This window comes from Rhineura floridana, chromosome 4, assembly GCF_030035675.1.
Source record: "Rhineura floridana isolate rRhiFlo1 chromosome 4, rRhiFlo1.hap2, whole genome shotgun sequence".
NCBI lineage: Eukaryota > Metazoa > Chordata > Lepidosauria > Squamata > Rhineuridae > Rhineura > Rhineura floridana.
The window spans coordinates 98,028,383-98,055,199 of NC_084483.1; the positions used below are offsets into that span (position 1 = coordinate 98,028,383).

The 26,817-nt window shown below is 41.8% G+C and overlaps 2 protein-coding genes across 13 annotated transcripts in view; both read left to right on the forward strand.

The window, feature by feature from the left end:
- Positions 1-9,278, forward strand: part of LOC133383302 (FK506-binding protein 15-like) — a 38,531-nt gene extending 29,253 nt beyond the window's left edge. For 4 of the 5 annotated variants that reach the window (XM_061623752.1, XM_061623750.1, XM_061623748.1 and 1 more), the window contains 2 exons: positions 4,709-4,876; positions 7,770-9,278. In XM_061623752.1, coding sequence (XP_061479736.1) covers positions 4,709-4,876; positions 7,770-7,841 — 240 coding nt within the window. In that variant the 3' untranslated portion in view covers positions 7,842-9,278. Of the gene's footprint in view, positions 1-4,708; positions 4,894-7,769 lie in introns of all 5 variants that reach the window. The other variant, XM_061623753.1, reaches the window with a different exon arrangement.
- Positions 9,279-12,116: 2,838 nt separating this feature from the next.
- The window catches only part of TPD52L1 (TPD52 like 1), a 73,960-nt gene continuing 59,259 nt past the window's right edge, over positions 12,117-26,817 (forward strand). For 2 of the 8 annotated variants that reach the window (XM_061623760.1, XM_061623758.1), the window contains exon 1: positions 22,133-22,274. Coding sequence is in view for 3 of the 8 variants with exons in the window: in XM_061623763.1 (XP_061479747.1) it covers positions 12,490-12,508 (19 nt within the window). In the remaining 5 variants the exon portion in view is untranslated. Of the gene's footprint in view, positions 12,509-12,608; positions 12,885-22,132; positions 22,275-26,817 lie in introns of those variants that run through there. The other 6 variants (XM_061623762.1, XM_061623763.1, XM_061623754.1 and 3 more) reach the window with 6 other exon arrangements.

The following is a 26,817-nucleotide window of genomic DNA, read 5'->3' on the forward strand; positions in this document are numbered from 1 at the left end:
CTCCAAAACAAGTAGTTAGAAAGAAAGAAAAGGTAGAAGAGAGTTTGAATGGGAAGGATACTCCAGTGTTTGTGAACTGCAAGGTGTGTGCCATGTTTGTTTTCTTGCCTGAGAACAACATAACGTACACGTGCAACAAGTGCAAGCTCATGGCACTGTTGGAAGAAAAAGTGAGAGGCCTCGAATGGCGGGTGGCCACACTGAGGACTATAAGAGAAGATGAAGAGTTCTTAGACAGAATGCTGGAACAACAGCCTCAAAGAGAAGTGGAGGTGGAAGAGGAACAGCATGTGGTAGAAGAGGAGACTGCTTTGGAGAGGAACAACGAAGTGGAGGAAACTCCTTGGGAAAGGGTGACAGGAGCAGAAGAGCTAGAAGACACCCTTTGCCAGTGGAACTATGGAACCACTTTCAACCACTCGAGAATGGAGGACAGCCTGTGGTGGAAGAATTACAGGAGACCCCGTGCGACAGCGAGCAAGAGGCTGAAGCTCAATCAAGCAGGGCCAATGAAACCGCCCCACAACAAGAAGAGAAGAGTACTAGTAGTGGGAGACTCCCTACTGTGTGGGATCGAAACTCAAGTATGCAGAGAAGATCCGTGGACTTGCCAGGTATGCTGTCTACCAGGAGGACAGATTAAAGATGTGACAGAACGGTTGCTATCACTCATCAAGCCTACCGACAGGTATCCCTTTTTCCTCATCCATCTGCCAAACAGAGCTACAAAGAAGTCACATCAGACTTTGAAGCTCTGGGAAGGAAACTCAAGGACGTTGGGGCCCAGATACTTTTCCCTCCATCCTTCCAGTACTTAGAAGAGGAGTAGACAGGGAAAGAAAAATACTCCATGTGAATGAATGGCTACGAAGGTGGTGCTGCCGTGAGAGATTTGGATTCTGGGACCACAGGCTATGTTTCTTGCAAGATGAACTGCTGGCAAGTGATGGGTTGCATCTCACAAGGATTGGGAAGAATGTGTTTGGCCACAGCATGGAGAAGTTCATCAGGAGGGCTTTAAACTGAATCCTAAGGGGGAGGGAGAAGTAAACTTGGTGGTAACGACTGATGAAGGCTTGTGCACAGTAACGGGAACAGAGAGATCGGTTGTAATATGGACCAGTAACAGTCCTCAGAAAAATGTAGTAAGGAAGCCAAGCCATAAATCACATGGTCTTCAATGTCTGTATACTAATGCGCAGAGCATGGGAAACAAGCAGGACGAACTTGAACTCTTAATACAGGAGGGCAATTACGACTTGATAGGTGTAACTGAAACTTGGTGGGATGACTCCCGTGACTGGAATACAGCTGTTGAAGGATATGACTTGTTCATAAAGAACAGAAGGAATAAAAAGGGAAGTGGAGTCATGCTATAAGTTAAAAATATATATCCCTGCAGAGAAATACAGGAAGATGATGTTGGTAGCTCCACCGAGAGTATTTGGATAAAAATTAATGGGGCAAGTACTAAAAGGAATGTGTGGCTTGGAGTCTATTACAGACCACCCAATCAAGGAGAAGACTAGAATGTAATTTTTGAAAAGCAAATTGCCAATGTTTCGAGGAGGCATGATGTAGTAGTAATGGGGGATTTCAATTATCCCGATATCTGTTTGGAAAATTCTGCCAAATATGGCCCCTCCAAGAAATTTCTGGCTTGTGTTGGAGATAAGCTGATTTTAATAAACTCAGAACAATTATAAGTACGGTTCCATGGCAAACCACCCCAATGAGAAAAGGAGTCCAAGATGGGTGGGAGTTTCTAAAAAAGGAAATTCTAAAAGCGCAATGGCAAGCAATTCCAACAAGGAAAAAAGGGGGGAAACAGCAGAAGAAGCCAATGTGGCTTAACAAAAAGCTTATAGATGACCTGAAAACAAAAAGGACACATACAGGAAGTGGAAAGAAGGCCAGGCCACAAAGGAAGAGTACAGGCAGGTATCATGGAATTTCAGGGATGGCGTCAGGAAGGCTAAAGCTGAGAATGAGCTGAGGTTAGCGAGAGATGCTAAAAGCAACAAAAAAGCTTTCTTCAGGTATGTCCATAGTAAAAGACAGATAAAAGAAATGGTGGCGCAGCTACTCAATGAGGATGGCAAAATGATAACAGATGACAAAGAAAAGGCAGAAGTGCTCAGTTCCTACTTTGGCTCAGTCTTCTCCCAAAAAAGGGTCTGTGACCCTCCCGGGAAACATGAAGTAGAAGGGTCAGGATTGGAGCTTGAGTGTCCCGTCCAGAGCCGGAACCACGAGGCTGAGACGCGGGTGCAATTAAATCTCATTTTATTAAAGTAATGGATACATCAAAGGCATTGTGCTTCATAGAAAAACCACTAACTCACTAAAAGTCCCTAACTACACTCTAGACATGCTCTGCGGTGTATGAAGGAAGTTGACTCAGCAGCTCCCCACTGTGAGCTGCAAGCTTAAGTAGGGAACGTTTTTGATTGTAATCTCTGACTCCTTCGCAAGTCCTGTCTCTGCCGTGTCCATTTCTCGCGGCAGCGGGAGCGAGGTGATGGGGGGCATGTTTCCAACGGCTCATTGGAGGACACCTGCTCCTGAGTAGCAGGCTCGAGGTCAGGAGGCTGCGTCACGCTGGTGGCATCCTGGGAACTGCTTGGCAAGGGAGGAGTTGGCAAATTCTCCGGAGCTTCCCCCAACAGGTCCTCTGTAACAACTGGGGGCGGTGCTCTCTCTTCAGAGATCATGCTATCTTTGGGAATTGGCTCGAGTTCAGGCTCGTTTCCCCCCCCCCGGTCCTGCTCAGACTCAACAACTCCTGGGTCTTCTGCGCCTTCTGGCAGCTGAGGCTCCTGAAACTCATGCCTCCCCCCTCCCTGCCCCTCCAGGGAGAGCTGAGGCTCAACATTGAGATTGAAAGAGAAACTGTCAAGGAATACCTAATCACTTTGAACGAGTTCAAATCGGCAGGGCCCGATAAACTGCATCCTAGAGTATTGAAGGAACTGGCTGAAGAACTCTCAGAACCACTATCTATTGTGAAATCATGGAGGACTGGTGAAGGGCCAGATGACTGGAGGAGAGCTAAAGTTGTCCCTATCTTCAAAAAGGATGAACCGGGGAACTACAGAGCACTCAGCCTAACATAAAACTCTGGAGCAGATTATAAAGCAGTCAATCTGTAAGCACCTTGAAAATAATGCAGTGATTACTAGGAGCCAACATGGATTTATGAAGAACAAATCCTGCCAAACTAACCTTATCTCATTTTTTGACCAGGTAACCTCCCTTGTAGACTGTGGGAATGCTGTGGACATAATATATCTCGACTTCAGCAAAGCTTTTGACAAAGTGCTCCATGATATTCTGATTAGCAAGCTAGCTAAATGTGGGCTGGATGGAACAACTGTCTGATGGATCCACAGTTGGCTCCAGAATCATAGCCTTTCCCAACCAGTGTGCCTCCAGATGTTGTTGGACCATAACTCCCATCAGCCTCAGCCAGCATTGCCAATGGTCAGGAAAGATGGGAATTGTGGTCCAACAACATCTGGAGGCACACTGGTTGGGAAAGGCTGATTATACTCAAAGAGTGCTTATCAATGGTTCCTTCTCAAACTGGGTGCAAGTAATGAGGGGGGTACCACAGGGCTCGGTCCTGGGCCCAGTGCTCTTCAACATTTTTATTAATGACTTGGATTAGGAGGTACAGAGCATGCTTATCAAATTTGAAGATGATACAAAATTGGGGGGCATAGCTAATACCATGGAAGACAGAAACAAAATTCAAAGGGATCTTGATAGGCTGGAGCATTGAGCTGAAAACAACAGAATGAAATTCATCAGGGATGAATACAAAGTTCTACACTTAGGAAAAAACCAAATGCACAGTTATAAGATAGGGGATACTTGGCTCAGCAATACGACATGTGAGAAGGATCTTGGAATTGTTGTTGATCACAAGCTGAATATGAGCCAACAGTGTGATGTGACTGCAAAGAAGGCAAATCCTATATTAGGCTGCATTAACAGAAGTATAGTTTCGTATTAGTTCCCCTCTATTCAGCACTGGTTAGGCCTCATCTTGAATACTGCATCCAGTTCTTGTCTTCGCACTTCAAGAAGGATGCATGCAAACTGGAACAGGTTCAGAGGAGGGCAACAAGGATGATCAGGGGACTGGAAACAATGCCCTATGAGGAGACACTGAAAGAACTGGACATGTTTAGCCTGGAGAGGAGAAGACTGAGGGGAGATATGATAGCACTCTTCAAGTACATGAAAGTTTGTCACACAGAGGAGGGCCGGGAACTCTTCTTGATCGTCCCAGAGTGCAGGACACAGAATAATGGGCTCAAGTTGCAGGAAGCCAGATTTGGAGTGGACATCAGGAAAAACTTCCTAACTGTTAGAGCCATACAACAATGGAATCAATTACCTGGAGAGGTAGTGGACTCTCTGACACTGGAGGCATTCAAGAGGCAGCTGGACAGCCATCCGGCGGTAATGCTTTGATTTGGATTCCTGCATTGAGCAGGGGGTTGGACTTGATAGCCTTGTAGGCCCCTTCCAACTCTACTATTCTATGATTCTAAGTATCATGCTCACCTTCTGCATGCATAGCCTTTTTTTGGTCTTGCTTTCATTGTTCTGTGCAAAACACTTCGGAAGCGTTTTTATATTGATACTTATTTTTATTATGTCTCTTCCTAGTTTATTTATTGTTTGTCTTTTCTCACAGATTACTATTTTGAAAAAAGGAAGCACATCTTTTAACTTACGTATTGCAACAATGAGCAGTCAAGTAGCTGAAGTTAGAGCTTTGATAGACAAAGAGAAACAGGACAATCTTGAACTGAAAAGAGACAAAGCTCTGCTGGTCGATCTTGCAACTAATCTGCAGAAGCAGGTAAATTCTTTTATCCAGTCTATACTGAATTTGAGGGACTGCAAGTAAAGATGTTTGGGACCCATCTGGAAGAAAGCTCACGCATGAAGAGATAATTGTTACACATATTTAAGAAGAGTAGATGCCTCTGAGAATCACATAAGCAGGACATAAGCCAGTAGCACTTGCTTGCTTGCAAACCCCAGCAGCTAGTACTCAGAAGCATGCTGCCTCTTGATAATGGAGGTTATACAGCCACCAGGACTAGTAATTGTTGATAGCTGTAAATCACATCTGGGTAACCTTTTCAGCTCAGCAGACCAGATTTTTATCTCCCCCACCCTTTGAGGCCAAGTTAGACATATGGGTGGAGCTGCACACCTGTCAGTCAGCTGACATCACAATGATATCAGGTGACCTTTTTTTGACCACAGGGGTCTTCAGAGGCCCCTTTCAGAGTGCTATTTTGTACAGTGCTTTGAAAAGGGTTTCTGAAGATCCCACAACCAGGTAATTTTTGCATCTTCAGAAGTCCCTTTGATGAAAGCATTGAGCGAAAAGGCACTTTGAAAGAAGCTTTTGCAGATGTCTTCAGAAGCCCCTCTCAAGGCACTGTTTTGCACAGCTGCCTTTTTGCACCAATACCCTTTTGGCTGAGCCAGGTTTTTACCTGTCTTGTGATGTTGGGTGTAGTCAGTTGGGTGTGGGTAAGCCCAAATAGCCTTGCAGACCAAATGGGGAGGCCTGTTGTCAGGTCTAATTAGTCCTGCAAGTTGGAGGTTCCCTACACCTGCTATTTACAGATAGTTTGGGAGCTTTGCTGCATCAGCTTTCCTTGACAAACCCTACTTCATCAGAAGATACATGAAGTGGAAAGTGCACCATCACTATTTATTTATATAGCATCATGATTGTGCATAATGCTCCACAGAGTACAAGAGAATAGTGAAACAACAAAAGAAAAGGAGGTAAATGGAAACAGGTGTAAACAGGGAAAATATGCAATTATTCCAGTTGCATGTAATTTATGTATACTTACTGTTGTGGCCTCCCCAATCTCCGAGCAGTGAGATTTCAGGGGTCCCTGTGCTCATCCAGGGTTTGGTTTCCTTTGGGAAGAAGGTCAGTGGAGACTGCGGTGTCTTTATGAAATATGGTTAATTTATTTACACACATTCCAACCTGAGCTTAGGATGGAGGGGTTCAAGGCATCAGCAGTCCAATATCCAGCTTTCCCATAAGTGTTACAGGAGGCATCCTAAAACCATGGTGCAGAGAGACAGCCTCTCTGCCTGCCTCCAGTTTCCAGCCTTCTTTTAGACCACTCTAAACACACTCGAAGTACAAACCTCTGCTAGCCGCCAGGAGGGCGGGGAGGCTCTCCTGAAGAGTTTCAATGACAAAAAGATCTTCCTGGCCCATTCACCAGTTACTGGGCACCTAATAGACCCATTAACAACCTGGCCACGCTATTAGCTTAACCAAAGAATCTCCAGCAGATCCAGCCCCTCACCCCAAGGCACAGGATTCCAAATCAGGCTGGAAGGGGACTAACAGGAATCATCCATTCCAACCCCCAAACTCACAACAATACTTTATATTTACTTACAGGCATTTGTGACATCATTATCATTACATAAAATCTGAGTAATCCGTACATCATAATCTTATGAGAGTTTATTTGGAAGTAAATCCCATTGAATTTGTGGACTTACTCCCAAGAAAGCATGCATAGGATTGTAACCTTTTTATGAAACACAAGTAACTGCAAACCTAATTTGTTTAAGCATGCTGTTTGAAAATGTAATCAGGACCTGCCACTTCTTTTAACATAAAGCAGCTGCAGGGAACCTAGTCTGGACTGGGACCACAGCGTGTGGGAATTTACATTTTTCTCATGAAGTCACCAACCTTGCTATTTATTTATTATGTCCGTTTGTAGACCTCTTACTATTCTCAGATCTCGAAGCCATTTATAATCAGCAAAATCCAATACATAATCAAAATATATACATTGATAATAAGCACAATTTCAGGTGATTTACATTAAGAAAAATCCAGGTATATAAATATACAATATCCATATCTATAATCATGTTTATATTACTAAAATTGGAGAAAGTTATTAGGCAGCATGATACAAATTCCCAACTAACATAAAGCACACTGTTTACAAATCATTCACATATTATTAGTACCATCCACTCACACGATGAGTGCAACTAATCACCACCTGATACAATATCTGCTGATACAATATCTGTATTTGAAGTATCTCTGAAGTAGCATCTTTGGGGGTGTGGAAGAAAATAGAGCTTCATGTTGTGTTTGAATCTAGATCTTGCCAGAGGCACTTTATTAAAACAAAGCAGACTAGAACAGAGCAAGCAGCCGCTTGGATAGAAATTCAGACAAGCATAAGTCCAAAGTTCTTTCCCATAGGCAATTTTCAGCACATTCATATAGCAAAATTTCTAAGGCACACAGGAAGCAGCTTTCATCAGTGCTACATACGTATGCTTAGAAGGTCAAGCATTCAGCAGTTTCTCTCGGAACGTTCTGTGACATATCTTTGCAACATATTCTTCCAGCATGGTTCAGTGTCATTCTTCCCATCACCCCTTTCATACTTGCAAAGTCTTAACCAAAATTTTGAGGCCTAGGAATTTTTATTCCACAGGGTACAAAGCAGCTTCAGATAGGTAATGTTCAGGAAACAAACACAGAGGAAGGGGATAAACACCCTCCTGCTGCTGCTGTCCAGATCTAGAGGGCCACCTCCCACAGACAATTGCTTTTTTTGTTAGGAAAGAGAAGAGACAGGTCTAAACTGCTTTTTTAAAAATAGTTTGCTTAATGTAACATGTAGTTTGGCCATCAGGAAACATGTTCTTTCACAATTTTCTTTCTTTAGCTTGTTGATAAAGCAGTCTCCTACAGACATCCAATAAAATGTTGCAGCTGGATGAAGCCATTTCAGCATTAAAAACAAGGCATGCGTTACATCAGTCTCTTGAATCAGAAAAATGGGATGAAATCTCCAAAATGGCAAATTCCATGAAGAAACTCAACAAGTCAGTGGCAGACATTATAGTCAAAATGGAAAAATGTTAATCTGAGAGTATAAGTGGGGTGTGATTTCTTTTGAACAAGAATTTTGAATGCTGATGAACTTTAAACACCATTTATGTGGTGTCATGTAACCTGGACAGTTATTGGAGGAGTTTTGCCAACGGTTCCTTTCGTTTTAGTCATTTTTGGAACGAAGATTTACTTTGTCCTAAAATAGGCAAAGTTTTTGAGAATCAAAACTCTGCTGAGAAGTTTATTTGATAAACTTAAGATAGTACACACTTACCTAAAGTGCACAAATTCAGAAGTGACTTACTGTAACATATTTTTGGATGGTATTGGAGCAAGTTTAAAATCTTACTGATAATGGCTGAGGCAGTTTTTATCCCTTTTAAGTTGCATTTCTATTCATACTTACCTGGACCTTACATCTCAGAAGAAATAAGGTTGTACTTTAAATGTATTTTTCTTTTTTTTATTTTTATCCACATTTCCATCAAGATGTGATATTAGTTTAAGGTCTCAAGAGTGATGTCATATGGCAGAGAATGGTTTTAATTTAATTTTGTTTATATATTTGAAGGGCTTTTATTCACATAACTAGTTATTAATTTGCTCTGTGTTATTTGAGGATTCCTGTTAAAGTTATACAAAATATAGTGGAAAACAAATACAAAATAACTTAACACAATCATAAGCATGTGCACAAGTGTTATCAGCATGCAACACAGAAGTACCTTGTTTTTAACAGAGCAGTTCAGTTGACAGCTGAAGAGCCCTGTTTATTATAAGTCCTTGAAATCTAGCAAAATTATGCTACCCTTCAATACAAATGTTCCCAGGGTGTCTCACAACAATAAAGCCAGTGCAAAACAACGAAATATATGTAAATGTTAATACCAGCACGAATAAAGTCTTAAGACAGAGGTGGGGAACCTCTGGTCCTCTAGATGTTGCTAGACCACAACTTTCATCAACCATCACAGCCACTCACCTGATTGGAGTTGGAACCCAGACTAAGGCTCCTCACCCCTGCCTTAAAAATTAAAAGCCTGGGAAAATAAAAAAGGTCTTCACCTGGTACCCAAAAGAGAACAAAGTCAGCACCAGCTCATTGGACAGAGAATTTAATAAACCATATACTACAATCAAGAAGGCCTCTTCTCATGTTGCACCTCTGTTGACCTTATGCCAACTGTGAAGCTTCCAACTTCATCCATGAGGATTGGGATTTGTTTGTGTTTGTAAAAGTATCATGACACACAGAGGCCTGGTTCACATGTACCACTAAACAATGGTTTGAAATGGAAATGGACTACCTTCAGGTCGATTCCGACTTATGGCAACCCTATGAATAGGGTTTTCATGGTAAGCAGTATTCAGAGGTAGTTTACCATTGCCTTTCTCTGAGACTGAGAGGCAGTAACTGGCCCAAGGTCACCCAGTGAGCTTCATGGCTTTGTGGGGATTCGAACCCTGGTCTCCCAGCTCGTAGTACAACACCCTAACCACTACACCACACTGGTTTAACATTATGATACTAAACGAGCCTGACTCTGGTGTACTTCCTCTTCCTTTGTGCATGAGGGAAGGTGATTGAAAACATCTACTTGGAGTAAAGTTTCCTGTTGCATCTGAACTTGGGGAAACCGTGGTTCAAACAAGCCAGTATCTGAAGCCAGAATTTGATCCTGATCTTTTATAACTGGACATTTGTATGTCTTACTCTCTATAAATAAAAAAAGAATGGTTACTTTAGTGGTTGTGTGTCACCTGCTCTTAAGTGCATCATATTAGGGTACCTTCTCGTGGTGGGTCTTGCTGTTCCCATTATGGTTTTGTTCACAATTTATACACTCATTTAATAGACAATATGATTAACCTTAGGTGCTTATTTGGCTGGTCATTTCCAATTATAATTAATAGATTTTTATCATTTATATATCCATTTCATCAAGCACCATATCTTCCCATCAAAATGTTCTGATTTTCAGTACATGGAAATCCATTGGCTTCTATAATCCTCTATATGTGGTTAAATGTATCTGTTTAAAAATCTGTAAAACAGCTGTCCCTCGTTCTCAAATACATCTTCATATCCTATCCCTGCATAAATAGCAAAGTCTTCTTTAGTCCAAGGAGAAATGCAAATTGTAAAGGGGCCGACTTACCCAAGAAAGCAATTAATAATTTATATCCTACAATAATTCCGATTCAAAACTAGTTCGCAGGCAGATTTCAAGATTATTTCATATGTGTAAAATGAACACATATATATTATCTCTCACACTTTTATCTGTGAGAAACAAAATTAAGAAGCAGTATGAGGTTTGTAAATTTGTAATGTTCCAGAGTGCTTTAGGCAGTTGCTCATTTTAGATTTCTCTCCACTTAGTAATTGTATGACTTTCTCCTTCCTCATGCTACTCCAAACCCTCCCAAGAAAAAGGTCTTAACTATTTGTTTTGATAGGAATAGTATAGTTACACTATTGACATTCATCCTGGAGTGTATGTCCACATAGTTGCCACAATCTAGAGAGCCGCTTGATATGCAAGTAGGGTGATGACACATACAGTGGGACTTGGGACCTTTATTTTTCTTGGAACAACTGACACACATGCAATACAAACTTTTTGAAATGTGACGGTTGCAGGTGCAGAGACTAGCTTTACATGTGTAACTAATCGTAAGACTTTGGGGGTATATATTAGTTTTCTGTGCTATTCCTCCCAACAGGTTTTCTGAGCTGGGTCATTCTTTTTGCCATTTGTTATGAGAAATTATCTTTAGACTGTGTCTTGCTCCAACTCATTCAGTGTGTCTGCAGTTAACTTAGAATTTGCTTGACTCTTTTTAACTGATATATATAAAATGTATACTAACATGTTTTACACATGGATCGTGGTAGGTAATGGATAATCCCACCTTGGGCTCCTTTTGCAAGGAAGGGCAGGATAACAACAATAATAGAGACTACTGCAACGCATTATACGTGGAGCTGCCTTTGAAGACAGTTTGGAAACTTCAGCTAGTGCAGAACTCTGCTGCCAGATTGCTGACCAGGGAAGGTTGGTCCACACGTATAACAATAATTCCATCATGGTTGCACTGGCTACCTATTAGTTTCCAGGCTCAATTCAAAGTGCTGGTTTAGATCTTTAAAGCCTTAAGGGCTCCAGACCTCAGTATCTTAAGGACCACCTCTCCCCGTGTGAACTGACCTGGACCCTGCATTCATCATTGGAGGCCCTTCTTCATGTGCTCCCTCCATGGACAACATGAGAACAGACCTTTTGAGTGATGGCCCCCCAGCTATGGAACGCTCTCCCTGGGGAGGCATGCCTAGCGCCTTCTCTATCCACCTTTAGGGGCTAGGCAAAGACCTTCCTTGTCGCTCAGGCCTTTTTGTTTGGGTTTTAAATTTTGTATATTGTATTTTTTAAATTTGTTTTATATTGTATGCTTTTTAATGTGTTGTAAGTCACCTAGAGACCACTGGGTATGTGGCAACTAACAAACTAACTAAAGTAACACACAAGTGAACATCACAGCTGAGCATAGATGTGAAGTTGCTTTTCCCATGATCAAACCCCACACTCCAGCCATGACACAGTCTCAGAAAGTGCACAACTATCTTGAAGGCCAGGCCTGGCAACCAAGAGGCCTTCTGTATCTTTAAAAGTTGTGCAGGGGGAAGGGAGAATTCCACCTTGTGGTTTTTCACATTAGTGTTGCAAGAACACCTGCACTTGGCTGACTTTCTTTTCTCCTAAAGATACAGGATCAGTCTCAGGCCCTGAGCCTGGCAACCCTAGCCCTAGCGGTAGTCAACATGGTGCCCTCCAGATATTGTAGGACTACACTGCCATCATCCCTGACTCTTGCCCTTTCTGGCTGGGGCGCAGGGGATTTGTAGTCAAACTATTTCTGGAGTGCACCATGTTACAGACTTCAATGAGTTACGGGGCTTACAGTGCAGTTCAATATAGGTCTACTCAGAGGTAAGCTCCATCGGGTTCAATGGGACTTACTCCCAGGTGTATTGAATTGCAGCCTTAGTCGACTAGTAATGTCCACACCACCGGATCCAACTGACCAGGCAAAAAGGGAACCTATAAGCTAGCCCTTCCGGAGGTTATTTTACACATCACATTACATTTTTAAAAAATAGGTACTGCATCCAAACAATTTTGCGTGCGTGAATCTGTGGCATTTTAATGCGAGTTCCTGTCACGGCGAAGAGAAACATGAGTTTATAACCGTCCAACGTGTGAAATGGGCCTGTATAAAGGACTGCGGGAAGGGAAAAGCAGACAGGAGAGCGGTCAGTGCCGAGAGGCAAATGGGCCAGCAGGTGGCGCTCTTTCGAAGCCTCTCTCCCCGAGTGCCAGGGGGAAGGAGTCGGGCAAGGGCAGCTGGGGGAGGAAGCGCGAGCCGCTAGCGGCTGGAGATTAGCCGAAGCAACTCACGGCGCAGCGCTCAAGTCACAGACTATAGCAAGTCTCCGCTGGTGCAAGGCGCTGCTAAACAAGCAGATCCCTGTGGGACCCGGAGCGGAAATGGAAGCGCAGGCGCAAGGTTAGTGCTTTAGCTAGGCGAGTGGTTGGGGATGTCGGTGTACGCGCCTTTTCCTTAAGGGGCGACCCTACCTTCTGTTCCCTCACAGTGATTGGGGAATCACAGCTCGGTGATTGGGGGAGGGGGCATTTCAATTCCCGCCGCCCCAACGCGCGTTCTCTCCCTGCATTGTGGAAGGTAGAAAAAGTTCCGAATACACCCATATGGCAAAACTAATCGATTGCTTGCGTGGAAAGTGTGAAGTCTGTTGCATTTCTTTCCTGTGCATCTCTAGACTTATGGAGATGAGAGAAGACCTTAAAAAAGAAAGGTACATTTTTGAGTGCTTTGAACTGCGAGTATTGCTCTGCTGCGAGTGTCTGAAGTCATTCCCGAGGTGAGAATTAAACAGATCTGAGAGCCCTGCCGGGCTGGTTCTCGGTTCTTCACAAGCTGTCAAATTTGAATCTTAGAGTTTATTTTGATAGGAGACACCAAAAAAATCGCCCTTCCCCGTATTTCTCAATAAAGCACATTCCAGTCGGCCGAATAATTGAACTGTATTCATTGAGCCATACTTGTATGTTGAATAGGCATAGGATAGCAGATCTGCAGCACTATCCTAAACCTGAGTTCTATTGTGTTCAGTAGAATTTATTCCCATGTAAGCATGTATAGGATTGCATTGTTTTATCTACTATTCCAGTTAGTTCCTTATTAAGATCCATGCACCACCACCCTGAGTGATTGATGGTTCTCTCTCACTTTTACTCCTTTGCACTTTGTGTATAAAATTTTAGGACTGTATTTTTAAAATACCCCAATTTGCGGGCTGCAAATAATAAATAAAAAAACTTGTATTTTCCACTACTGTTGTATTATCCTCTCTTCCTGGGATAGGAGCAATAGTTACCTGTCACTCACAGAACAAAAGTTCATTTGTTGATTCACTATGTGGGAAAGCAATATATATATATATATATAAAGGCTCTTGTGAGCTTTAGGGATGATACAGTTTTCAGAATGCATTCTGAGGTTTTATTCTGCTAATGATAATAATCTGCTTGGTATGAAAACCATCTTTTCATGAGGGTTATTGCAGTATTATCTCTCTAGGGCTTTGCTTGGATTGCTGCATAACAGGCTCAGCAATACAGACCAAACAAACTGTTGTAATACCTCCTAAAAATCTGCTTCATAATTGTAACTTTTGCTTTATTGACCAATAGCTTTTTCCGTTTGCTGTTTCTATGTACACACCAGATTTATTACAGACTTCATGCCTTTCAGCCAGAGATGGTTAAGCATTAAAATGCCTGTTATTAGTGGAGGAATTTCTACTTAAATTAGAGCTTTTCCATACAGCATTTGCTTCTTAATGACCTCTGTCCTTGTAGTGGAAAGTATAATCCTGTTCTTATGTGGATTAGGTGGTCCTTTTGTGGATGAGGAATTGGTTAAGAAGCAGAAAGCAGAGAGTAGGAATAAACGGACAGTTCTCCCAATGGAGGGCTGTAGAAAGTGGAGTCCCTCAAGGATCGGTATTGGGACCTGTACTTTTCAACTTGTTCATTAATGACCTAGAATTAGGAGTGAGCAGTGAAGTGGCCAAGTTTGCTGACGACACTAAATTGTTCAGGGTTGTTAAAACAAAAAGGGATTGCGAAGAGCTCCAAAAAGATCTCTCCAAACTGAGTGAATGGGCGGAAAAATGGCAAATGCAATTCAATATAAACAAGTGTAAAATTATGCATATTGGAGCAAAAAATCTGAATTTCACATATACGCTCATGGGGTCTGAACTGGCGGTGACCGACCAGGAGAGAGACCTCGGGGTTGTAGTGGACAGCACGATGAAAATGTCGACCCAGTGTGCGGCAGCTGTGAAAAAGGCAAATTCCATGCTAGCGATAATTAGGAAAGGTATTGAAAATAAAACAGCCGATATCATAATGCCGTTGTATAAATCTATGGTGCGGCCGCATTTGGAATACTGTGTACAGTTCTGGTCGCCTCATCTCAAAAAGGATATTATAGAGTTGGAAAAGGTTCAGAAGAGGGCAACCAGAATGATCAAGGGGATGGAGCGATTCCCTTACGAGGAAAGGTTGCAGCATTTGGGGCTTTTTAGTTTAGAGAAAAGGCGGGTCAGAGGAGACATGATAGAAGTGTATAAAATTATGCATGGCATTGAGAAAGTGGATAGAGAAAAGTTCTTCTCCCTCTCTCATAATACTAGAACTCGTGGACATTCAAAGAAGCTGAATGTTGGAAGATTCAGGACAGACAAAAGGAAGTACTTCTTTACTCAGCGCATAGTTAAACTATGGAATTTGCTCCCACAGGATGCAGTAATGGCCACCAGCTTGGATGGCTTTAAAAGAAGATTAGACCAATTCATGGAGGACAGGGCTATCAATGGCTACTAGCCGTGATGGCTGTGCTGTGCCACCCTAGTCAGAGGCAGCATGCTTCTGAAAACCAGTTGCTGGAAGCCTCAGGAGGGGAGAGTGTTCTTGCACTCGGGTCCTGCTTGCGGGCTTCCCCCAGGCACCTGGTTGGCCACTGTGAGAACAGGATGCTGGACTAGATGGGCCACTGGCCTGATCCAGCAGGCTCTTCTTATGTTCTTATGACACAGTCAGTCAGCGTGCTACGGAGTTTCTAGGCCTAGCAAGTCACTGAGGAATGCTTTCTACATTGAAAATAAGTGCTCTCCAATGTCATTAACGTATCTGAAAATGTTTGATTTTTTTCTGAAGAAGAAATGTGACTAAATGCCATCTTATGATAGGAACATTTTAGAGCACCCCGTTGCTTAAAAATGTTGGTAAATTAATCTCAAGAACAATGCAAGTGATGTTCTTAAAGCTGATATGTTCACTAATTATTGGTCTTTGTTAATCATTTGTAATTTAGTTCTTTCACATTTCAACCCTATATGTATTTATTGAGGAGTAATAGTGCAATTCTAAATCCAAATATGCCAGCTGAGATAGGTTAGGATGTGGTGTTTGTCTGTACCCCCTACTCCAGCTGGGCTGGCCTGAAACGCAGTCCTGAGTCCTCCGCCCCTCCGAACAGCGTGGAGGGGCCACCACTGCAACCACAGCCCTGCTCTCACAGCAGCTGAGACAGAAGGTGAGTGGACAGGTAGATGGATGCCTTAACTTCCTGCTGACACAGTCGTCAAACCTGGCTCAGATGGATCCCAGGCTACCTCAGCTGTCCTTGCTCCTGTTTCTGGGCTTTCCACTGATGGCAGAAGGGGGAGCTCGGTGCCAGTGGAGTGATGTTGGTGTAATTCTGTGGGATGGGCAGATGGATACCTCTGCCCAATTCAATGCCCCCTTCCCAGCCCAGTGCAAAGGGATTTGGGTTGCTCTGCCATATCTTCTTGTGCCATGTGGGGAAAAGCCCTCCTGGCATAAGTTATTGTAGAGGGCAAAACGGGGAGCGTCAAGACAGGGAATGGGTGTGTTGGAGGCAGGGAGATATATTTTTTTATAGTTATTAATTAGTTAGCCACCCTTCACCTTGAGGTCTAAGGGCAGGTTACAACAATATAAAATACATCATTACTTACAATAACAAACTGTATCCTAACTGCTCATTTACTGGTTCTACCAACAGAGCTTGGTGTAATGTCTAGTGAAGACCTTTTTATTTTAATAGGTACTTTAAGTAAGTTTTTTTTAAAAAAAATTGATGGCTTTTTAGCTTATTTTTATCCTTATTGTATCTTTTTAAAAACCTGATCTCTAATCTGCTTAGAGATTAAGGTGTTCAAGGGTATAAAAATTGTTGACATATATAAAATAAATTTACACTACGAAAAATGCAGGTGCATTACTAAATTCATCCAGGAGTCAATGGAAGACCAGAACGTGGACTAAGAGCAGAACATGGAGTGCGCTGCCCTCCCCTTAGACATGTGAAGGCCTAGAGTTTTTTCAATTTCTTTTCAAAAAATGGGGGAAGGGGGAAACACTTTCCCACCAACTTTTTCTGGACCTTCATATCGTTGCCTTCCCCAACCCGTGCCACACACACCCTGACCAGAAGCAGTTAGGATGCAGCTTAATTTACACAGGAAAGTTGTATCCTGGTATATCTTGACTGGTTAGGATTGCACTCTAAACCCCATTGCACTCAGCTGAACTTCTTTCAAAGTAAACACACACTGATTTGGGCTACAATCTGTGCATAGAGTCCAGTTGATACAGGCCATAATTGCTCAAACTGTTGTAGAAATTTCAGCATGTACAGCCATTGCCAGTCATAAGTCCCAGTTACGTGCATGCACACAGACAATGTTTTGCCCCAGTGCATTCCTTTGCATGTTTACTCTGATGTAAGTCCCACTGAGTTTAATGCACGTATGATTGTAGCCTCAGCATACACATTTTCATAGTACTTCTTACATTATAGGGTAAGATAGAATCCAAATATACTAAATGTGGCGGATGGGCAACAATTTATGGATAATTGCCACAAAAGCATAACCATATGCACCAATTCAAACTCTTTAGCCACTATTCTTTTTTGAAGTCAGAAGACCCATGTAGTCCAAGAGCCATTTTCTAAATTCCTGCCCATGGATAGCTAGCTTCGTGTAAAGCCGTGGTCTTCCGCTGGTTCAGTCCTGAGACCCACCTCTGACTTCCAATCTGCAACATGGAGCCCACTTAATATTTTCACATTTGATTTGTACTTAATAGTGCTAATAATGAACATTACTGATCCTAAAATGGCAATTCAGAGAGCAACATGCAGTGTTACCATAGCATTACAACTAAATAATGTCCTGCATATGTCCATTCCAGGAGAAGTCGAGGAAGCCATAGAAATAGACTAGAAAGTGAACAGAGTGCCCTTGCTCCGTATAAGCTCCCTCCCTACAGACATCACTATAGAAAAGTTGGTTGGCCAGAAATGTGTATCTTAGTGGCCCTGTTCACACGTTACAGTCTACGAGTGTACAATCTGTGTACCTGGGTACAGAAGTAGTCAGGCTGTACACTCGTACAGTTATTCACATGTAATAGTCAATGAGTGTACAGTCTATTATATACACATTTGCTGCCAGGAAAAGAAAATGGCTTCAATGACACTTTTTAAATGCGCCATTGAAGCAATTCCCTTTTACTGGCAACAAGGCAAGGCATGCTGGGTTTGTTATACTTCCTGAAACTATTTCCTGTCAAGGGGTGCATTCAATAGAAAGTGTGTTGGCAGAAACAGGAATGTAGTTTTACTCTTTTCATTTTTTCTGCAGATTCTTAAGTTTTTAAAATCAAAACACCAACTTTTAAAAAGAAAATACTAACCTGTAACTTATCATAATTATAGTTAATAAAATATTGCATTTTTCATTGCCTGTTATTAAAGTATGTATGGGTTTTGATGTAGGCTTTCATGGAACAATCCTATACATGTCTATACAGTCCTATAGAGATCAATAGGACTTACTCATAGATAAATGTGTGAAAGTGCAGACCTAAATATATTGAATATTTATATATGAAAATATTTTGAGGGGGCTGCAACAAAAACAAGCTGCTAAAAAACATTATGAACTGAAACTATTCTTCCAACATGGTACACCTGATTCTTTCTTGAGGATATAATGCGTTTTAATACACAAAACAACACTCAAAATATAAATGTGGGGAAAATTATTTATCAGTTGGGCTTTCCAGCCTACTGCTCCCACTGTAACATACTCTGTCCCCTGGAAAGCCTTTCCTGGTATTTGGGAAACAGGAAGGCTCTGTGCTATGGCTTTTCAGTAGAAATGTTTGTAGCTCAGTATCAAAAAGTGATCATCAGTATCTTTTTTTTATGATCTGTGTCAGTGGTTCCCAACCTTTATGAGTACGGGACCCCCTTTATAAGCTCAACAATTTTTGTGACCTCCTCCCTCCAGGAAGGAAGGAGGAAAGCGGCCTTTCCTTGCAGCCTTCTTTTTGCTTCACAAAAAGCCCTCTCGTTCTGAGTAAGGACGTCATCAGTAGTGGTAGTGTGAGGAGACGGCAGTCAGTGGTAGTAATTCCCTCTTCTTTCTGGTAGCTCCACCCTCAGCCTCCTTTGGTGTCTGCCATGTATTTTAGAGGCAGATGCCTGCCTTTGGTGCGCCTGGAAGATGCTCTAGCACTTCAGCAAAAGTCCTCCTCATTTGGAGCAAGGAGGAGGTGTCATCTGCAGTGGCAGTGGGGAGCAGACAGTGTCCAGGGAGTGAAGGCTTTTAAAAAAATTTTTTAATTAATTAATTTAGTGTTTGCAGCCCCTTCCAGATTACTTCACACACCCGAGGTTGGGAACCACTGATCTATGTCATAATATTTAGCTTTTGGATAGCACTTTAAATGCAGGGTGGGCAGAAAGTAGATCAAAATGTATTGGTGTATCTCAGGATGACTCAGAGAAGATCAGTGAGGATTTCAGACTCCTGTTTCACAATGAAAACAAGAAAATGACCACCCCACCATTATACTGCTGAAATGAAGAAAGTGGGGGGTAATCTGAGTGGATTTTTGTGTGGAAATATTGTGAGCTCAGTTAAATTTTGGAACTCCAAACAAATTCCTGGGCTAAGAATTATTTAACTCTTAAGTGCATATATTTTGTGGCTTGCTCTGGTTGGTGGATCTTGGGTTTTTGTAATAATAATAATAAAAAAATCAATACCAAAAATCTGAAGTCTAACCATCCTGATCTAGAGTATTAAATCCTGATCAAGTCTAACCATCCGAACCATAGAGTATTTGCCACCCTGGGCTCCTGCTGGAAGGGCAGGATATAAATCAAATAATAAATAAATAAATAAACAAAACATTACAACCCTACAAGGCAGGTTTGTGTTACCATAAAACCATGTGATGCAGCTACGCCTGACAGCAGCTTCTAATGGAGGCAGGCATTAACATGTGTTTGACCATCAGGTGTGTCTAATTTTGATGCACGACACTTGACATAGAAAAGAGCTGCAGAGAGATGAGCAAATCCACAATTTTTTTCTTCTCAATTTCTGGATACACAGTAGAAAGGTGACGTTGCTTTTTTGAGAATGCCTTCCTTGGCAATGTTTTGAAGAGTCTTACCTCTGCTATTGCAGTTTCATTCTTGCAAGCACTCCTTTGAACCATGCTACAACAACCCTGCAAGGTAGGTCTGCCCATACAAATGATTTAGTGCAGGGATGGCCAGAAGGTAGGCTGTAATCTATTGGTAGATCCCTGGGAGATTTGTAGTTAATTGGCAAGCTCTTCTGGCTCCCAGTTGTTTAACAATAGCAACAAAAGGACACACATCCGTTTGGAAATTTGAAAACTGAAATTAAGAATACTTGTGGAAAGTAGGAATAGATCTATGTGTGGAAAGACTGTGAGCTCATCTCAGTTCTGATAACCCTGTGCTCAGCAGCTTCTCAGACACCATGTTCTTTCATACTAGACGTATGTATGTCTTTTGCAGCTGGCTGCAGTTGGTGGTTCTTGGGGTTCTAGTAAAACGCAGGGTGGATCCCTGACTCTGCAATAGCAGTGCTCTCTCAGTAATGGCAACATTGCCACTCACTGAATGAGACAAGGTGCCTGCAAGTTCAGGGCTGGTGGCACCACCATCCTGCAGCACATAGGCACACACCTGCAAGCTTGTGCTGCATTCCACCAAAGTACCCCCAATCTTGCCATCTCTGTGCCACTGCCATTCTCCCTCTCCCCCCCCCCATGTATCACTGCTGACCTATGTCATCAAATTATTGGAAGAGTCTTGGCTACATTTCTCTTTCTTGACCTTTAGGAGGAAATAGAAAGCACACAACAGAATTTACCTTACCATTGATTTCAATTGGTTTTAAAAGACCAAGGAAGAGAAGTATAGTGGGTAATGTATACTGGAATTTTAGAGGTATTGTAGTGTACATGTTCTACAAAAGCCAGTGTGGTGTAGTGATAGAGTACTGGGCTAGGGCCTGGGAGACCTGGATTCAAACCCTCATTCAGCCATGAAACTCACTGGGTGACTTCTGGGCTAGTCACCTTCTCAGCCTAAACTACCTCATAGGGCTATTCTGAGGATATATTTGAGAGGTGCAGGACTACGTATGCCACACTGAGTTCTTTGCAGGAAAGTTGAGACATAAAGGAAATAAGGCATTAAATAAGATTAAGGCTACAATCCTTTGCACAATTACTTGAGAGTAAGCTCCATTGAACTGTGAAAGTTACTTTCGATAAACCTGCTTGGGATTATGTTGTTAAGATACAAGAGATAGGTATTACCCAAAATTTCTATTATTTATTGATAACTATCATTTCTGAGCAATGTGTTACCTAGCCATTAAGTTATTTTATCATTGCAGTTGTGATAGCAGCTATTATTCATTACCTGCACAGGGGGGTTGGAGCAAGTTTTGGATTTGTGGCACTATCCTGAATAGTAGGTGTACTACTCGTAACAAGCAACAATAAAAGTCACATGATGACACATTGAACATTTAACAGACATTATAAATTTTATAATATTTATTGATAAATCACCTAGTATTTAAAGGAAAGGATTGAATTTAGAAGTTAAAGGCTGTAATTCTATATTCACATTCACTTCAGGAGTAAGCCCCATTAAACTCAGTGGTACTCACTTCTGGGTAAACATGGCTAGGACCGGACTGGACTGTGAGCAGACACATGGGCAAACTCCCCTCCCTTTCTCTGCCCCCCCAACTGTTTCTTTTAAGGGGCTGGAATCCTAATTCTTCTTACCTGGGAGTAAGTCCCACCAAACTGAATGGAATTTACTTTAGAGTAGGCACAGGGTTAGGATTGTAGTTTAACAATGTAAACAGTCCTTGCCTAGCTCTAGCTTCTCTGACAGAACACTTGCATTTTTGTAGGCAATCCTAACTCCACTTACCTGTGAGCAAGCCCCATTGAACTAAGTGAGACTTACTTCTGAGTAGACATTTTTAGAATTACAGTGTGATCCCTCAGAATATCTCCCCTTTCTCTTCGCTAGCCTTCTGATCGCTCCTTCCTTCTGCCCTTCTCTCAAAAGAGCAGTTTCCACTTGTCTGAGCCCACAAGAGGCTTAAACTCCATTTAAGTTTGTAAAATAAACTTATTTTTTAAACCTAGCTCTAGCTTCCTGACAAGTCTCTCTCACATTTTTAGTCACTCTATTTACCTGGGAGTAAGGCCCATTGAACTCAGTGGGATTTACTTCTGAGTAGACATTTTGCCTGCTTCCTTCCCCTCAGACTTATTGCTAGCACACAGAAGCTCTGCTCCATTTACCTGGGAGTAAGCCCCATTGAACTCAGTGGGATTTACTTCTGAGTAGACATTTTTAAAATTCAAATGTGAATCCTGCAAAGCTCTCTCCTCTCCATTTTTTCCTGTGTCTTTTCCTCAAACTCACTCATTGCCAGCACACAGAAGCACTGCACTCAGTGGGACTTACTTCTGAGTAGACTTTTTAAAAATTGCAGTGAGTCCTTCAAAGCTCGCCCCTCCCCGGTTTTCTGCCTCTTTCCTACCCTCAAGCTCATTCGTTGCTTCAGGCTGGTCTCCCTTCCCTTGCCTCACCTCCATTTTAGCTTTATTCTTTCCCGATCTGTGGCTCCAGCAACTGCCGTTTCCTTGAGCCCATTTCTGATTGGCTGCTGCTGCTGCTAGAATGAAGGCCAAGGCTGTCTCCAGGGAGAAAAACTAATTGCTCACGATCAGCTCCACATGGACAGCATGCAGGGAGAATCACCAGTGAGCAGAAGACGTCTTTTTTCAAGGTACCTGTACACGTGGTGATTTTTGAAATCACCATGTGTAGACTCTTTCTCAAGAGCAGCTGTACCCAGGTACAGGGGGCTTCTACCTGGGTACAGAGTAACGTGTGAATTCCCCCATTGAAAAAGGTTTATGCCTTTCTCCTGCCACATTACAGCATTCATGGAAAGTAATAAAATGAGTGTCTCATCAGAAAAATGCATCCTAGCTCAGATACCACATGTAGTTCTTGTTTGGTCTGGTCACCCTTAACTGGATTCCCACATGGCAGTAACAGCTTTCCCAGGTCCACCTGGTTTGAGACCCACCTGTGGATCCCAACCAACTGGATGAAGACATAAGATGTAAAGCCTTTCCTCCTCAAATATTCTGTCAAATTAGTGTATAAATGCTCTGCCATAACTTGTTTTCATACATAAGGACTGATTTAAGTTTGTGAGAGGCTTTTGATTGACCTCCACATTCATATCTGTAGTTCTACTCTGTGTGTGGCATTTAATTATTAATTGTAGATCTAAATTAGCATCAAAGGCAAGAGCACTCTCGGTTCACCTCTTTTATGGAGTTGGCAATATGACTCAGCAGTTAAACCTTATTTTGAGGGATTGCCCAGAATACATGTAGTGCCTGTGTTGTTCACATCCTTTCTTTGTAGTGTGATTTATTATGTGGGGTCTATAAAAGAGTATTTAATTTTTGTTGTAAAAGGCTGTGGGGGCAGGAAAACATTAGTATGCTATTTGGTGCCCACAGAGGGAGCAACCTTAATAGCATTTTCATCATTATTTTGTATTCTGGATGTTGTTTGGTTCTTTTATTGTTTGTTGTTTTGTTTCTTGATTCATTGTATTTATTGTATTCATATATTGTGCTTGTTTTTATCTTTCTGTACACCGCCCAGAGAGCCTTCGGGCTTAGGGCGGTATATAAATTAAATAAAATAAATAAATAAATAAACCATTTTTAAGGAATAGGCATACTCCTTACATCCTTTGTTTAGTGGTTTTAAAGAAGCTGATTAGCAGAGTGAAAGGATTTTGAACTGCAGTTGTTTCCTTGCCTAATAATTCTAGCTCAGATTGTAGCATAGAGAGGTTTTTCATTTTGGCCTCCTTCCTACTTTGTAAATGATATTCATCAATAATATTGAGAAGAATTAAGTTCTTCACAACAGTGGAGATCTGGGAATATATTAGAAGCTAATGAGCTGTAGGATCTAATTTGAATTAATTTGTATCTCAGTCTCACACATATCCTTGAAACCAATTCAGAGTTGATAATCAGGTTCCACTTGAGGCCAAACTGGAGCTGCTTTCATCTGTGGCCATTCCGTCAGACTGCATCTGAGGGAGTCTCCCTCCATTGACTTGGCTGGGAGTGGGACTAACTGCCATCTGTCTTCTCCTCTCCCAGTACTGAATCTCTCAATGAATATTTTTACCAGGTCATTAAATATTTATATACCTTTCAGAAGAATTAGTACTTCTTTCTTTCTTTCTTTCTTTCTTTCTTTCTTTCTTTCTTTCTTTCTTTCTTTCTTTCTTTCTTTCTTTCTTTCTTTCTCAGAAGTTAATGCAAAAGGTTAGAGCAATGCACAAGGGGGCAACCACAGATGATTTCCATGCTATATGAAGCAACTTCAGTTCTTATGCTGTAAAAACTAAATATAGTAGTAATCCACCTTTGACACCAGGTGTCTGTGGAAAGATGATCTTGGATAAATAAAGGTGACTCCTATATTCCCTCCTGTATGATGATGGTCGGAAGAGGGCCAGACTAGACATGCACTTAAATATGTAGCAGGCAAGGTAGGGTGTGTGCCTGTGCATGTGTTACCGAGTTGCCAGGTCAGAAGCATCTCAAACCCTGAGATTTCAGAGGCAGGCCTGAGTGATGTCATTAAGCATGATACATTAAACATCAGCCACAGTTGCTTGGAGCATACAATTCAAAGAAAAATATTTCTCTGGTTGGAATTTAAGATAGAGATCTTAGCTTAAAGATGGAGTCTGGGTAAGGAACATTTAATCTAGCCTACTTGCTTCTGGCAAAAAGGGTATAAGTGCCCACAGTCACCAGGCCGGTCACCAGAAGGCCATTGTAGGAAGAAAGGAGTCTAGTGTTGTAGAGATGTTAGATGGGAGCACTCAGGAGTAAAGATGGATGCCCCTGAAGGCTGGAATACTAAACACACTAAGTGACTAAACCCCATAGACCTCAATAGGATTTACTTCTGAGTAGATACAGTTTGGATTGTGCTGTTGGTAAAGCTTGACTAGGGATCCTCTGCAAAGATATCCATATCCAAGCAGGGTTGGCAACCCCCTGCCTGGAATGCCCTACCCCTGTCTTTTAACATGACTACTCCAAACTTCTTTACAGATTTGACCCTTCACTTCAGAAAGAGGTTTGAGAAATGAGTAAGAGTAAGAAGATTCTCTACCCTTTTCTGTCTACCTTGTGGGCTGCTATAAATTCACTTTGACAGCCAACCTAATTCTAGTGAGTAATAATTGACAGAGAGAAAACACACATTGTTTGGTCTACCTTCACAGGCAGCAGCTTGAATTCTCTTTTACCACTATTGGGCAAGAAACAAACTCATGCAACCAACAAGGTGCATCATCAGTGGGTTTAAGGGGGTTGAGCTGAGCGCATGGAACCACTGGCGTTGCTTTTATGTATGTAAAGGAGTGAGGTTAAAGGTAAATGAAATACAAATAGAAAAGAAAAACAAAAGACAGTGATGATTTCCTAAATGCAACACCATACCAAATACAACAAGATTCCTATGAGTAAGGCAGAAAACTCAGCATCCCACAACCAGTCAGGATTCCTAACCAAAACTAAAACAATCCTGGCAGCTAGTCAGCCAAGGTCACAGAAATCTCCATGCAGCACAACCTGACTTGGGGGCTGCAGTTAATGAAGAATGCAGCAGCACAATTGCTGACATGAATGAGACCCTATCAGCACATAATTCCTCTGCTCTGAAATCTGCACTGGTTGCTGATTTGCTACCAGGCCAAGTTCAAGGTGTGCTTTCCATGTAACGGGTTCCACATAGTTCTTGTTCTGCTGTTGTAAGAAATCAGTCCTGTAATGTAGCAGCACCTATGCTTTGGATCTCCCTGCCTATTGACATTAGTCATATGCCTTCATTGTACTCTTTTCAGCACCTGCTAAAATCATTTTTGTCTAGGCAAGCCTATCTCGGCATGTAGAAGCTATTGTGTTTTTTATCTGTTTTTAACTCATGGTTGGTTTTATTATTTTGAATGTTTTTAAATAACTGTCTTTAAATGTTTTTGCCAATAATTTTATTGTTTTAATTCCTTCCATAAACTGCTTTGAGATTTTTTACAATACAGCAATATATAGATGTTGTACATAAAATACATAAATAAATTTTGGAGTCACTGTAGCCCTTGAGTCTCTTCCCACTTTTAAGAACAAGGGAATCTGCCTTATACTGACTCTGGTACCATCTAATTCAATACTGATGACATGGACTAGCATTGGCTCTCCAGGATTTCAGGCAATAATATTTTCCAGAAATTGAATTTTGGACCTTTGCATGCAAAGCATATGCCCTACCACTGAGCTACAACCCTTCCCTTGTTTAAAAAGTATCTTTTAAAATTGTTCTTTTGAATTCACTAATGAATGCACAGCATACCTAGGGCAGATCTACACCATTCATAAAAAGCACATTCAACACACATTTGAAGCACATGAATCCCACCTCAGAATCATAAGAACTGTAGTTTGTTACGGGTGGTGAGAACTATAACTGTGAGGGGGAACCTGCACTTCCCAGGATTCTTTAGGGGAAGTCATTATTATTATTATTTATTATTATTATAATACTTGTATACCGCCCGTAGCCGAAGCTCTCTGGGTGGTTTACAGTAACTAAAAACATACACAGTTTAAAAATACATCTTTTAAAAATCAATTTAAAACACAATTTAAAAATTTAAAACAATATAAAACACATGCTAAAATGCCTGGGAGAAGAGGAAAGTCTTTAATAAATTAAAGGGGCCCTTTTTCAACCCACACATGTTTTTCACCCCTTCACTTGCAGTGAGCCCTCTCCTCTCCTCCACATAGCTCCCCTTCAGTGATGGCTGCTCATATTTCTTAAGAAGTTTTGGAGAAGTCTGACAAGAAAGCCAAGGGGTCCAGGAGACTGACTGGGACGTGTGGGTGATGGCTGTCCCAGCAAGCTGTCTCCAATATCTTCGTTTTCTGGCATACTCCAAGAACGCTTTCGGCATTTCTGACAGTTCCCAGTTGATTGCTCCCAACTTGTAAGTGAGCAAGATGCCAAATGAGTCCCACTTGAACCGCAATATTGGCAGCGCTTTATTTCCCATTTGCTATCAGGCTCATTGTAGTTTCTTCCATTTTTGCCGAGGCATATTTTGATGTCACAGCATTTGTAATACTGAGGCAGTTCCTGATATTCATTCTCTTCCAGTTCCCAGGCGGCATCTCTGACAAGAAAGCCAAGGGGTCCAGGAGACTGACTGGGACGTT